Source organism: Tiliqua scincoides, chromosome 10, assembly GCF_035046505.1.
Source record: "Tiliqua scincoides isolate rTilSci1 chromosome 10, rTilSci1.hap2, whole genome shotgun sequence".
NCBI classification, from domain to species: domain Eukaryota; kingdom Metazoa; phylum Chordata; class Lepidosauria; order Squamata; family Scincidae; genus Tiliqua; species Tiliqua scincoides.
The window spans coordinates 28270809-28282665 of NC_089830.1; the positions used below are offsets into that span (position 1 = coordinate 28270809).

The 11857-nt window shown below is 57.0% G+C and overlaps 1 protein-coding gene across 1 annotated transcript; it reads right to left on the minus strand.

The window, feature by feature from the left end:
- Positions 1-563: 563 nt before the first annotated feature.
- On the minus strand, positions 564-8713 carry LOC136661125 (cytochrome P450 2F3-like). Its single transcript, XM_066638144.1, has 9 exons — positions 8528-8713; positions 7509-7671; positions 6779-6928; positions 5738-5898; positions 5082-5258; positions 4133-4274; positions 3505-3692; positions 1216-1357; positions 564-745 (listed from the first exon to the last, which is right to left on the minus strand). Exons 1-9 carry the CDS (start codon positions 8711-8713, stop codon positions 564-566), a joined length of 1491 nt encoding a protein of 496 aa, XP_066494241.1.
- Positions 8714-11857: the final 3144 nt, after the last annotated feature.

Genomic DNA, 11857 nt, shown 5'->3' on the forward strand with positions numbered 1-11857 from the left:
GCGCTTACAGTCTGCAAGAGGAGACAGGCAAGGGGGGGGAAGAGGCAAGTGCTGCAACAAGTACATGAAGAGCCAGGGTTCCAGTTGAGATCAAAGGGAGATGAAAAGGTGGGCAGAAAGGGTGGGTCAATAAGGAGGGACTGGGAGGAAGGGGTGGGCAGGTGGTGTTGAGCATTCAGCATTCAGGGAAGGAGCAGAAGCCCTCTGGGGGGCTGGAACTGGGGGAGACAGGGACAGGACAAAGGCACTGGTGGGAGTTTGGGAGGCACGTGAGGGGATTGGGTCAAGATAGAAAGAACACACAGGGAGGGAGGGAGGGCTGGGCCCAGGGAAAGGCCTGCAAAGGCTTCTGCAGAACCCCTCCTGCTGCACACTCCTCGGGACCCTCTGGCGAGCCAGGCACTGAGCTCCGGGAATGGGGTGGAGGAACAGAGCCCAGTGACACGCAGACCGGGGCCGAGCAGCGGGTGCTGAGGCAGGGGCAGCAGCATGAGCGAGGAGCCCTTGGTCTGCGGCTCTGCCTTGTGGAGGCCCCACGGCTGGTGGGCTCTGGTGGGGCTGCCCTACCGGGGGATGAGGCGGAACCGGTAGGGGCGGGGGATGCTCCCCAGGCCAGTGGACTCGGGGGTGACGTCGATGTCCTCAGGGGCCGTCAGGGGCTTCAGCTTGAAGTTCTGCAGGATGGTGGTGAGGAAGATGAAGAGCTCCATGATGGCCAGACCTTCGCCCAGGCACAGCCGTTTCCCTGCAGGGGAGAGGGGGGGGGGTCGGGAATGGCTTGTGCTCCGCGCCATGGACAGGTGGCAGGGGTGGGTTCCTGCAGCCCTCCCAAGCCACAGGCCTGCGCCCCCATCACTAGAAGGCTGCTTGGGAGCCATAGGCCCTCTCTTTGAAGTTCCCACAGTCTGTGCTCCTCCTGAGCATGCACAGAATGCCTTTCCTTGCAGACGCCTTGATGCTGGGTCTAGCCTAGAGGCATTGCTCCCCCTCCAGGTTTCCAGGCAGAGAAAGGTCCCTTTCCTCCCACCCACTTCCTGGAAACCTTTTTCACAGAGTGAGCCCTTGAAGGTTTACTCAGAAGGATGCCCCACATGGGGTTTTCTGCCCGGTGAATGTCTAGAATGGCAGTAGAACTGGGGAGGCTGGGGGGCCATCACCAGGCAGGCCCAGAGGACCAGATGCCTGGCTGTGCCTCAGCCGGTCTGCACCAGTTACCTGCGGAGAAGGCCATGAAGGCATCATTCTTCTTGAAGCGCCCACAGTCATCCAGGAAGTGGGTCGGGTCAAAGGTGTTCGGATTCTTGAACTGCGTAGGGTCGAACTGAGATGTGCAGAGCAGGGGGATGATGTTGAGGTCCTGGAGCAGGAGGGAGAGAATGTGCCAGTTAGGAGGGGGGGGTCTGCCCTTGAGCCTGGGGGAGCCTGCAGTGGAGGGCTCTTGGCTAACAGGGGACACGCATTAATAGGAGGCTCACCTGAGAAGGCTTCTGGTGTGTCCTCTCTGCTGCATTTGCTCAAGAGGTGCCCATTGCTTAGACAGGCAACAGGCTCATAGCTCAGGGTGCCCAGTTAATGTTCCTTCAGGGTCAAAAGGTGTCTCTGTAGGGGTGTCTCTGGGCACAGAGATCTCTCTGGACTGTCCAGAGGAAAACCACTGAGCATTTTGGAACCCCATTCCTAACCCCTGTGCGGTGGCGTAGCTGGAGGGGGGCGGAGCACCCAGTCTGGCGGGGGGGGGAGTGTCCCCTCCCTTCAGAGCCATTCCTGGGGAGGGGGGGCAAAACAGAGCCGTACACCACCGCCCCTGTGTTTTTGAAAAGGATGTGATTCTAAACATGTGCAGAGTGTTGTCCCCTCAGAGTAGTAGCTGCAGCTGCCAGCTCTCGCCGGACACGCTATGGCACCCCAGCAATGGGGGATGCAAAGCAGAACAGGAAGAGGTCATGGCTAAAAACAGCAAAGCAAACAACCAGAACTGTGTTAAAGGCATCACTCCCTGCTTACTGGGCAAGAGATACTTTTTCAAGTGGTGTTCCTTTAATATTTAAACTGGCCTCTGTGCCAGAGGACTCCAGTGTAATTCCAACATTTAAAAAATAATCCAGAAGGATCCTGGTCAGCTTAACATCTGTCTGGGTGAATTGGTGGAAAGTGTAATTAAAGATTAATTATGAAACCTCTAAAGAATGAGACTTGCCGGAGGAGAATCAGCCTGGTTTCTGCAGGGGCAAATTCTGCCTCATTAACCCTCTGGATTTCTTTGAGAGTGTCCACAGGCATCTAGTAGAGGCCATCCAGTTGAGATGGCATATTTGGGCTTTCAGAACGGGGTTTGGAAAAGTCTTTCATTAAAGGCTTTTGGGTAAACTTAGCAGTCACGTGATAAGAGGCTGGGTTAAAGAACAGATAGCCAAGAGGAGAATTAAATGGGCAATTTTCATGGTGAAGGAAACTGTCTTGGGATTGGTGCTTTTCACCTCGTTCATGAATTATCTGAAATGGGGGTAAATAGCAAGGTGGCCAAGTCTGCAGAAGGCATTAAACTATTGTGGCTGGTTAAAGCCAAGGCACATTGTGAAGAGCTCCAAAAGGATCCTCCAAACTGGGTGGATGGGTAGCCCAAAGGTTCAGATGTTGTTCAATGATGTGACAAGAGATGTACACTGGGGTAAAAATCCTAACTTCATGTATGCACTGATGGGGTCGGAGCAGTTGTGACGAACCAGAAAGGGAGCCACGGGTAGTGTTGGAGAGCCCAATGAGTGCAGCAGCCCAGTGAAGCAGCGAAGAAGGCAAATTCCATGCTCAGTGTGTCAGGAAAGGGATTGAGAAGAAGTCTGCAAATGTTAGCTGGTCCCTGCATAAATCTCTGGCGTGGCCACACTTGGATTACTGCCACTCAAGAAGGATCTCGCAGGGCTGGCAAAGGGGCACAGGACAGGAAGAGGTCAGGAATAAAGCAGAAGATTCAGAGCTTGCAGCCTCAAGGAAGGAGACAGTGCTGGAGGCTTCTTAGTGTGGAAAAAATGGCCATTAAAGGGGAGGGGCGGGACTGAGACCAGTCAATTCCACAGGGTGCAGAAAGAGTGGATCTGGAGGAGCTGCCCTCCCTCTCTCGCCCTCCTAGAGCCAAAGTGGGTCACCCAATGAAACAGACTGGTGGGAAAGCTGGGGCAGGCAACGGAAGGGGTCCCTTCCAACATTGCGTCACTACTTTGAGGAATCTGCAGCCCCCAGGTGTGGTGATGGCCACCTGCCTGGGTGACTTTAAGAGGGATAGGACAAATCAGAGGAGAGGTCTCCCCACAGCTCCCAGCCTTGATGGCAATGCATCACCACCAGCTACAGTCTAATTAGCAGTCGCAGGAGGCCCTTGGCGGGACAGAGCCTGCCTTCCTGGTGGGCACTGTGGAGAGCAGAAGGCTGGACTGGGAGGGCTCCCCTTGGCCTGATCCAGCAGGGCTTTCCTCATGCTGTAACGGTGACAGAGTCAACTTTTTGCACCTTGGGAAGTTTGTATCCACGGAACTCAATGTCCCGGGTGACGGTGTGGGGCACCCCCATGGGGACAATATCAGCAAAGCGCTGGATCTCGTGGATGACGGCATCCGTGTAGGGCATCCGGCTCCGGTCCTCCATGCAGGGGCTGCGGTTCGGTCCAATGACTCGGTCAATCTCTTCATGGAGTTTCTCTGCAAGTGTGGAAGAGTTCCACAGTGGTCTGACAGGACACAGGCAGCTGCAGTTTGCCGTGCAAAGGACAGCGTCAGGCAAGCAAGACTGGCAGCTGCAGGGGGAGGGAATTCCACAGAGGCAGAGAGGTCCGGGGCAGAGTTCAGCTTGCTGATTTCAACAGACTGAAGGACGCTCAGGGCTGCTGTGGCCAGGATCTCCTCTTGGGCTGGGTTCAGCTTCCATGCACAAGAACAAAAGCACACTGCCACGGGAACTTGCAGACAACCATTTGGCTGGCTACACCTACTTTGCCAACAACATGTGGTGGGGCTTCTGTCCCCGCCTGAAGCGCTTCCACTTGGTCCTACCACCTCTCCGCCAGAGCCCAGATCTCCTTTTGCACCCCCAGTCACAGTGGCTGAGTGGCGTCCTCATAAGCCCCCCTCCCGAGGCTCACCTTCCACCTCTGGGTGTCTCATAAGGATCCGAAGGCCGTATTTCAGGGTGGAACTGACAGTCTCTGTCCCGGCAAAGAACAGGTTCACAGTCGTCTTGGACATGGTGTCCTCATTGAAGTGGGAGCTGGGATTGTTCTTTTCCTGTCGGGAGGAAGGGGTTGCTGACCCAGCTTGGCCGGAGATGGCTGAGCTGCCCTTGCGGCAGGGAGGGTCAAAGCGGGCGCAGGAGCAGGGGTTAGGGTCTCCCACAGGTTTGCTCTTGGTTTGACACTCCTGCTCCCCGGTAGTCAATAGACGAAAGGCAGGAACAGCGCCAGTTGAGGCTACTGGCAATGCGGCCACTTTACTGGTGGGAAACAGAAGCTGAGATATTTGAGACGTGCCCAGGGCTGTGTGGGGTTGCCGTTGAAGTCTGCTTGGAAAATGCAGTGGGCGTAGAATGCCACAGCCTGTGTGGGCTTGGGGGTGCCAGCAGGTGCTGCCCCTTTGAATGTGCTGGTTTGCTGCTGGGCGCAATTCCAGGAGCAGATTTGGACCTATGGAGGCGTTCGGGGCTTGGGGTGGGGGCATCCGAAGGCCTGCCTGCTCCCACATGAGATGGCCCGCCCCTGGGGTCACCTGGGGGGACCCTCCTGTGCACGCTGCCCTTAGCCAAAGTTCTGTTGATGGCAACAAGGGGAAGGGCCTTCTAGGTAGCAACACCACCGCTGTGGAACTCCCTCCCTGTTGAATTAAGGACGGGACCCTCCCTGTTAGCATCTCAAACCCCCAGCCAGAAGGCCATCATGGCTGCTTCCCCCAAGAGTCCTGGGAAAGAAGATTTGGAGAGGAAGCAGAGAAGCTTATTGGAGAGCCACATGTCTCTCCCTCCCCCCAGAACTGTAGTTCCCAAGTAGGGAGGGAATGTGCCCTGGCTGGGGGGGGGGGGAGCAGTCGCTGCCACGACACCTGCTGGATCTTGGTGAGGAAGCAGTCGATGAAGTCCCGTGGGGAGTTGGGGTCCAGCGTTTGCCTGTTCAGCTTCAGCCGCTCGCCCACAAAGGCTGCCAGTTTCAGGTAGTTTTTGTAAATCTGCCGGTGAGGGCCAGGGATGTGTCTCATGATCTTGGGGAAGGTGAAGAGCAGCTGCAGAAGGGGTGGCAGTTGGGGGGGGGAGGGAAGAGAGCACACATTATTGGAGAGCATTTTGGAGAGAAGATGGATGTACTTGGAGTCGGAGGTGCCCAAGCAGAGCCCTGCCAGGTGGCTGGGGGCTCAGCCAGTCCCACCTCCCGCTTCCCAGTGACAAGCAGTGGTTTCTGGGGAGCCCACAAGTGAGGCAGGAAGGCAACAAGCCTTCCCTGTTGTTTGCCTCCAAGCAACTGATATTTAGAGGTCGGCTGCCTCTGAATCACAAAGTTCCACACAGATCTCTGCAGGGTCAGCCCTTCCAGCTCTCCCACAGGTTTACACCTCTCTAAAGTCCTGAGAAGTCCATGAGGTCAGGAACACAGAGTTTGTTCAGGCAGAATAAGCAAAGCCTCCTTATATATATATATATAAACAATAGTGGGGGAAGTTGGCACCTCCCCCCCCCCCCGTTTCTCCTCTGGATTTGGACTCACCTGCCCCCAGGTGGAGCTCATGAGCTTCCAGTTGTTGTTGATGAGGTCTAGCAGCATCAGGAATTTCTTGTCTGTATATTCAAAACGGTCTCCAAACACCAGGATGCAGATGATGTTGGAACCTGCACAGCTCAGGAAGAAGGTGGGGTCGAAGGGCTTGCCTGTCAACACAGAGAACAGCTGCAAGTTATTCTTTTAAGAATCCCCTTTCACAAGCTCCTTCCAGGGACAAGCCCAGCAGCAGCATCTTTTGGCCAAGGTCACAGCCATCTGCTCTCCTGACTCTCTCTCATGCCATCTGGTGTGGCTGGTGGTTTACCAGGTTTATGAGGACAAGGCCTTGCCCGGAGGGGCTTAAATGGGAAATGGAGGTGAGGGTACCTGGGGCAGAACAGGCCTTGCTCTCCATCCCTGGCCCTTGGCCAGGCTTAGTCACTGTAAGGCTCCTGAGCCCAGCACATGGAGGGCTTGGGCAGTGGCCACCTCTCTCCCTGGCCTTTCAGAGCAGTCTAAATGGGAGATTTCCCTGGCCTGGAGTGGTAGGGAAAGAGAAAGCCAATGGCGACTTGCCAGGCAGCTGTGCTGCACCTTGGAGGACCAGAGTCAAGCAGCAGCCACAGTGGCACAACCCAGGAGGAAGGTGCAGGCTGGAGACCGTAGCACTGCTCAGTGAGGGGTGAGTAGCAGGGAAGAGAAGACGCCCAAGGAGCATATACAGGGCCCGCCCATTCATGAGGCCAACTGAAGAAGTCCCCTCAAGCAGCAGATGGATGGGGGCTCCTGTCTCTTCCTGCCTACGTGCCTCCACTGCTCCTTCTCCTCTTTCCACTCCCTGGACTAGAAAAGGAAGAGGGGATGGAGAGGAAGCGGAACTGTGGGGGTGGGGTGCTGAGCTGGAGCATGGGGGAGTGGGAGGTGCAGAGGCTGGCTTATCACTGGGTAAGGGGTGCAGCATTTGTCATGCTGCCTCAGGTCAGCCCTTGATTGTGTAGGAAACAGAGGTGGAGTAAGCCCCCATCCCACTCCAGCAACACAACAGACCTTGAGTTTTGTGGAACTCTGCCACCAGGAACTGGGCCTCCTCCTTGATCCGCTCCTCGATGGAGCGCTTCCCCATTCCAAAGTTCTTGAAGGTGGTGATGGCGAACCTGCGCAGCTGTCTCCAGCGCTCCCCAGTGCCATACACGATCCCTGGGGGGGCAAGGATGTCATGTTTGTGGCTCCCCCATGAGGGTGATCAGCTGAGTGGATCACTGCCTCTCTCCCAGCCTGAGCTACCTGATGTGAAAATAAAGTGGGGAGGGGGGGAACCTGGAGGAAGGTTGGCACAACAGCCACGACACACTTGTGGCCTCATCCAGAAAGGGGCACTGAACAGGGCCTAGGCTATGCTACCCTTCGGTCTGCATGATCCTTGAGTGATGCCCCCCAAGGCGTGCGCTCCTAGCCACACTGCCCAAAGAGACCCAGGAGGAGTTGAAGACCCCCAAGGACCTGCAGCCCTGGTCATCCTCATGGGTAGAGTGGAGGGCACAGCACTGTGCATGTGTGTGCCCCTATATGTCTCAGCCCCGGAACCTTTTTTTAAATGCCCAGATTCAGTCCCAGGAGTACATGAACAGACCACAAAGACTTTTTTTCAAGCATGCGCAGAGTGCCTTTCCTGCCCTCCTGAGCACCACACCCAGCCCCAACATTTGGGTTAGGGAGGGTGCCCCTGCCTTCCTGCAGCCCGGTGCCACCCGCAGCCCCTCAGCCAGGCAGGCCTCACCGTTCCCTTTGCTCCACATCTGGACGGCGGGGAAGTCACCTCGGCCGCTGAACTCCTCCGCCCTGTCGATCAGGGCCTCCTTCAGCACCTGGTAGCCAGAGAGGACCACGCAGGGCCGAGAGCCCAGGTGGAAGGTGTACATGGGGCCGTAGGTCTTGCTGAGCTGGGGAGAGAGGAAGCCAGTGGAGCAAAGGCGGGCGGCTCCAGCCCGGGGTTTGGGGCAAACCAGGGAAGCCTCTCCAAGCTTGCCGTCAGGAAGCAGTCTTTTCCTGGAGATGCAGGCAGGGCTCAGCCTGCTGGGACCTTCACATGCAAGGCCGGGGGGGGGGGGGGCTCTGACCCTCTGGCCTCAGTTTTCAGAGGGTGGGCAACAGCAGGATGGAAAACAACCACACACACACACACACACACCCTGAAGGTGGCAACTCGGCAAAGATGCTGTGGCAGGTGCAGGTGCTCTGCTCTGCCAAGACAGTTGAATGTCTGCAAACAGACCGCAGGCTGAAGGGGAGATTGAGAAAGGGGCAAACAGCAGAGAGAGCTGTGCCCAGGCTGGAGCCTCTGCCCGGCTCCTGCCCGGCTCTGCAGGCAGAGAAGCTGCTCCAACACCCGGCAGGCCCAACCACTTTCTGCACCCAACTCCCCTTTAGTTGGGACTCAGGCGTGTGGCATCCCCTCCCCTCCCTGGGGTGCCCTGCCTGACGGGGGGGGGGTGTCTTGCTCTGGCCATTCTGCCTGGCACAGCTGCTGCCCCCCCCTGCGGCTCGGCCTCAGAACCGATGACCCAGGCAGGAAGACCCTCCAACACACCCGATCTCAGCAGCAGGAGGGGCAGAGGGCAGGGCAGAGCAGAAAGCAGGTCCTGGGGCTCCAGCCAGCTCCGGTTGGTGAGGGGGCGGCCCTCTGTGCGTGCTCAGAGGCAGCCTCCTCAGGGACTCCAGCTGCCCCTCAGCTTCAGGGAGGCGGCTGGCGACGCCCCGGGCACCGCCGACCCCTTCCTCCCTGGAACGGGCGCTCACCTCCCGCAGGGACGCGATCAGCTCCTTCACGTCCACCTGCAGCATGTTGCCCACGAAGGGCAGCGGGGCGGGCCCGGGCGGCAGGCCGGCGAAGCTCCTTCGCCAGGAGAGCAGCGCCAGCAGCAGCAGCAGGCCGGCCAGGGCCGCGGCCAGGAGCGCGCCCAGCGGCTCCCCGAGGAAGACCATCGTCGCCCCGCAGCGCTGCCCGGCGCGCCTGCCCCGCTATATAGGGAGCGGGAGGGGAAGGGAAGGGGCTCCCGCCGTCCTCCTCCCCTTGGCAAGCAGACGGGGCTCGCTGGGCTGCCGGCCGTCCCCCGGGGGCAAATATTGACTGCAGGTCCCTGCTTGCTGCGTGCAGGCGTGGGAGGTGCCAGCCCCCCCCCCCGGGCTGAATCTCCCCCTCCCCGAAGCCAAGAGAAAGCGGAACAGCCAAGGGGCATTTCGCAAAACTCTTCCGTTCCCAGTCCGATGAGCTGGATTCTAAGAGCCCAGCTTTGCAGAACCTGAACTGGGGCTGTCTGCTCACAAGTGGAGTTTGCAAGACCTCAGCTGCCTTTCACAACAGTCCCCCCCCCCCCACCAGAGTCTGTTCCTGATGAGCTGCTCGGTGGCCTCAAATTCAGCAGCAGCCCCAAGGTCTCTAGGGGAAGTGTGTGCAGCAAAGGTGACTTCTCACACAGTTTAATCCCTGGGCACATGTCAATTTGTTCCTGTTCTTGGGGCAGCTATTATCTGGATTCTTCTGGAGTTTGCGGACCTGGAAGGCACCCAGGCAAGCACAGCTGGCTGTCCTTGGCTGGGAGTTCTTGCCCTGAGGATCCACATGACTCTGCCTGATCAGCCATCTGAGCGGCCTTTGGCCCATCTGGTTTCAGGGGTCAGCCAGAGTGGTCAGTGATTTACCCAGAACAGGGGTGACCTGGAGGCTCAAAGTTCATGCAGGCACGTGCAGCTCCAGGGCCTTGGCCAGCCTGCCCAGCTTCCTGAGCTCAGCCAGTGGGGGCAAACCACTGTGGTCCCACACCCCGCCAGTCCTCCTCATCCCAATGGCTGCCCTCAGGTTGGCCCAGCACAGCTAGGGCTCTCTGGACACTGTTGCACTCACCTCCACTTCTTTCTGGGGTCAGGGCAACCCCCCATGCACTCTCCACCTAAGGCGGGGCTTCCCCTCACTGCTCAGGAGCGCCTGTCCTGGGCACTTCTTCTCAATCAGAGCTTCTGTTTTCCCCACCCTCCCATCCAGCTCCTTGCAGCTTCTTGGGCTCTGGAGTGAATGGCTTTGATGTCTTTCCTTTGCTACCATGACCGACTTGGGCTTCCTGCACCTGGGTGCCTGAGCAGATGAGGCCCTGGCTTCTGACCATGGACCTTGAGGGTGTGGTAACCAAGGATAGGCAAATCCAGCATGACTTGAGTCAAGTCATGAGTCTCCACTTCCCAGGGCTCAACTTGAAAATGAAGGGGCACTTTCTGAGTTGCTGAGTTGCCTTTTTGCAACTCGAAAAGACTTGAGTCATTCCCTTTAAAAAGCCAGCCATGGAAAAAATGGGGCTGCTTCGGGGTGTGTGTGTGTCTTTAAACACTCCCCTGCTGTCCCTGCCCATCTGTAAACAGGGTGGGAGGGGGTGGGATGGACTGTGAGAGAGCAGGGGAGGGTCATGTGCAAGAGCTGTGAGGCTTACCACAGCATCCCAGTCCTTTGCAGCTCTACTCAGAAGTAGTTCCACTGCAGCCAGTCGTTCAGTGGGGTTTCTTCCCCTCCCTCCAATTAACAACAGAGCTCACAGTAGCCATGTGATCAGAAAGTATGATTGCTCCATGTTGGCAACCTTCAGTCTCGGAAGACTCTGGTATCGTGCTCTGAAAGGTGGTTCTGGAACAGCGTCTAGTGGCCACTTTGGGAGTAACAGTCCCTTCCACACCGGGAGCAAGTGCAGTCTGTCCCTGGTCTGTCTCCCTGGCTGTGGGCCTTCCTTCTTTGCCTCTTTGCCTCAGACTGTTGGCCAAGTGTCTCTTCAAACTGGGAAAGGCCAGGCTGCACAGCCTGTCTCCAAACGGGCCGCTCAGAGGCCAGGGTTTCCCACCTGTTGAGGTCCACTCCTAAGGCCTTCAGATCCCTCTTGCAGATGTCCTTGTATCGCAGCTGTGGTCTACCTGTAGGGCGCTTTCCTTGCACAAGTTCTCCATAGAGGAGATCCTTTGGGATCCGGCCATCATCCATTCTCACGACATGACCAAGCCAACGCAGGCGTCTCTGTTTCAGCAGTGCATACATGCTAGGGATTCCAGCACGTTCCAGGACTGTGTTGTTAGGAACTTTGTCCTGCCAGGTGATGCCGAGAATGCGTCGGAGGCAGCGCATGTGGAAAGTGTTCAGTTTCCTCTCCTGTTGTGAGTGAAGAGTCCATGACTCGCTGCAGTACAGAAGTGTACTCGGGACGCAAGCTCTGTAGACCTGGATCTTGGTATGTTCCGTCAGCTTCTTGTTGGACCAGACTCTCTTTGTGAGTCTGGAAAACGTGGTAGCTGCTTTACCGATGCACTTGTTTAGCTACAAACTGCATAAACCCAGTTGAGTTTATGGGAACCAGTGTGGTTGCACCTCTGCACCCCCCTTTTGGTCTGAGCAGGCAGGGAGTGGGGTGTAGAAGCTTTGTGCAAACTGTGGCCTGTGAGGCCCATTGGCTGAGATTAGCACATTCCACACGAAAAAGGGCTTGGAAGTGGTTTTGTCTTTGCTTCACCCAGAAACAGTAGCTGAGCAGGAGTGAAAGCAATTTGCTGCACTCTGTAATTCTAGAGGAACTCTTTCTAGGGCTCTGTCCAGGGGCTGCTTCCTGGTATAATAACCTGCAGGCCTGGTTAGTACTTGGATGGGAGACCGCCTGGGAATACCGGGTGCTGTAGGCTTATTCCATGATCTCGGAAGCTAAGCAGGGCCAGGCCTGGTTAATACTTGGATGGGAGACCGCCTTGGAATACCAGGTGTTGTAGGCTTATACAAGAACCACAAAGAACCAACATTCTTGCCCCCAAACCAACAAGCTGTTTTGGAGGTTTTGCACAGCAATTCCACCCCTTCCTTCTGGCAATGGGGGGAGGTGCTGCAGGTGGGTTCTGGATGGACACGGGTTCTTTGCAGGGCCAGCTTGGCACAGATGGCACACTATTGGAGCACAGCACTCTGAGGCTCTTGGAACTGTGCTCTCTGGTGCTTGGCAGGTTTGCGTTTGCTCCAGTGAGGAATAGTGTCATTTGGGGACTCTGGTTCCCATGGTTATCATGCAAATCCTGATTAGTAGGCCAAGGAGTGGACAACTGTCACCCCCC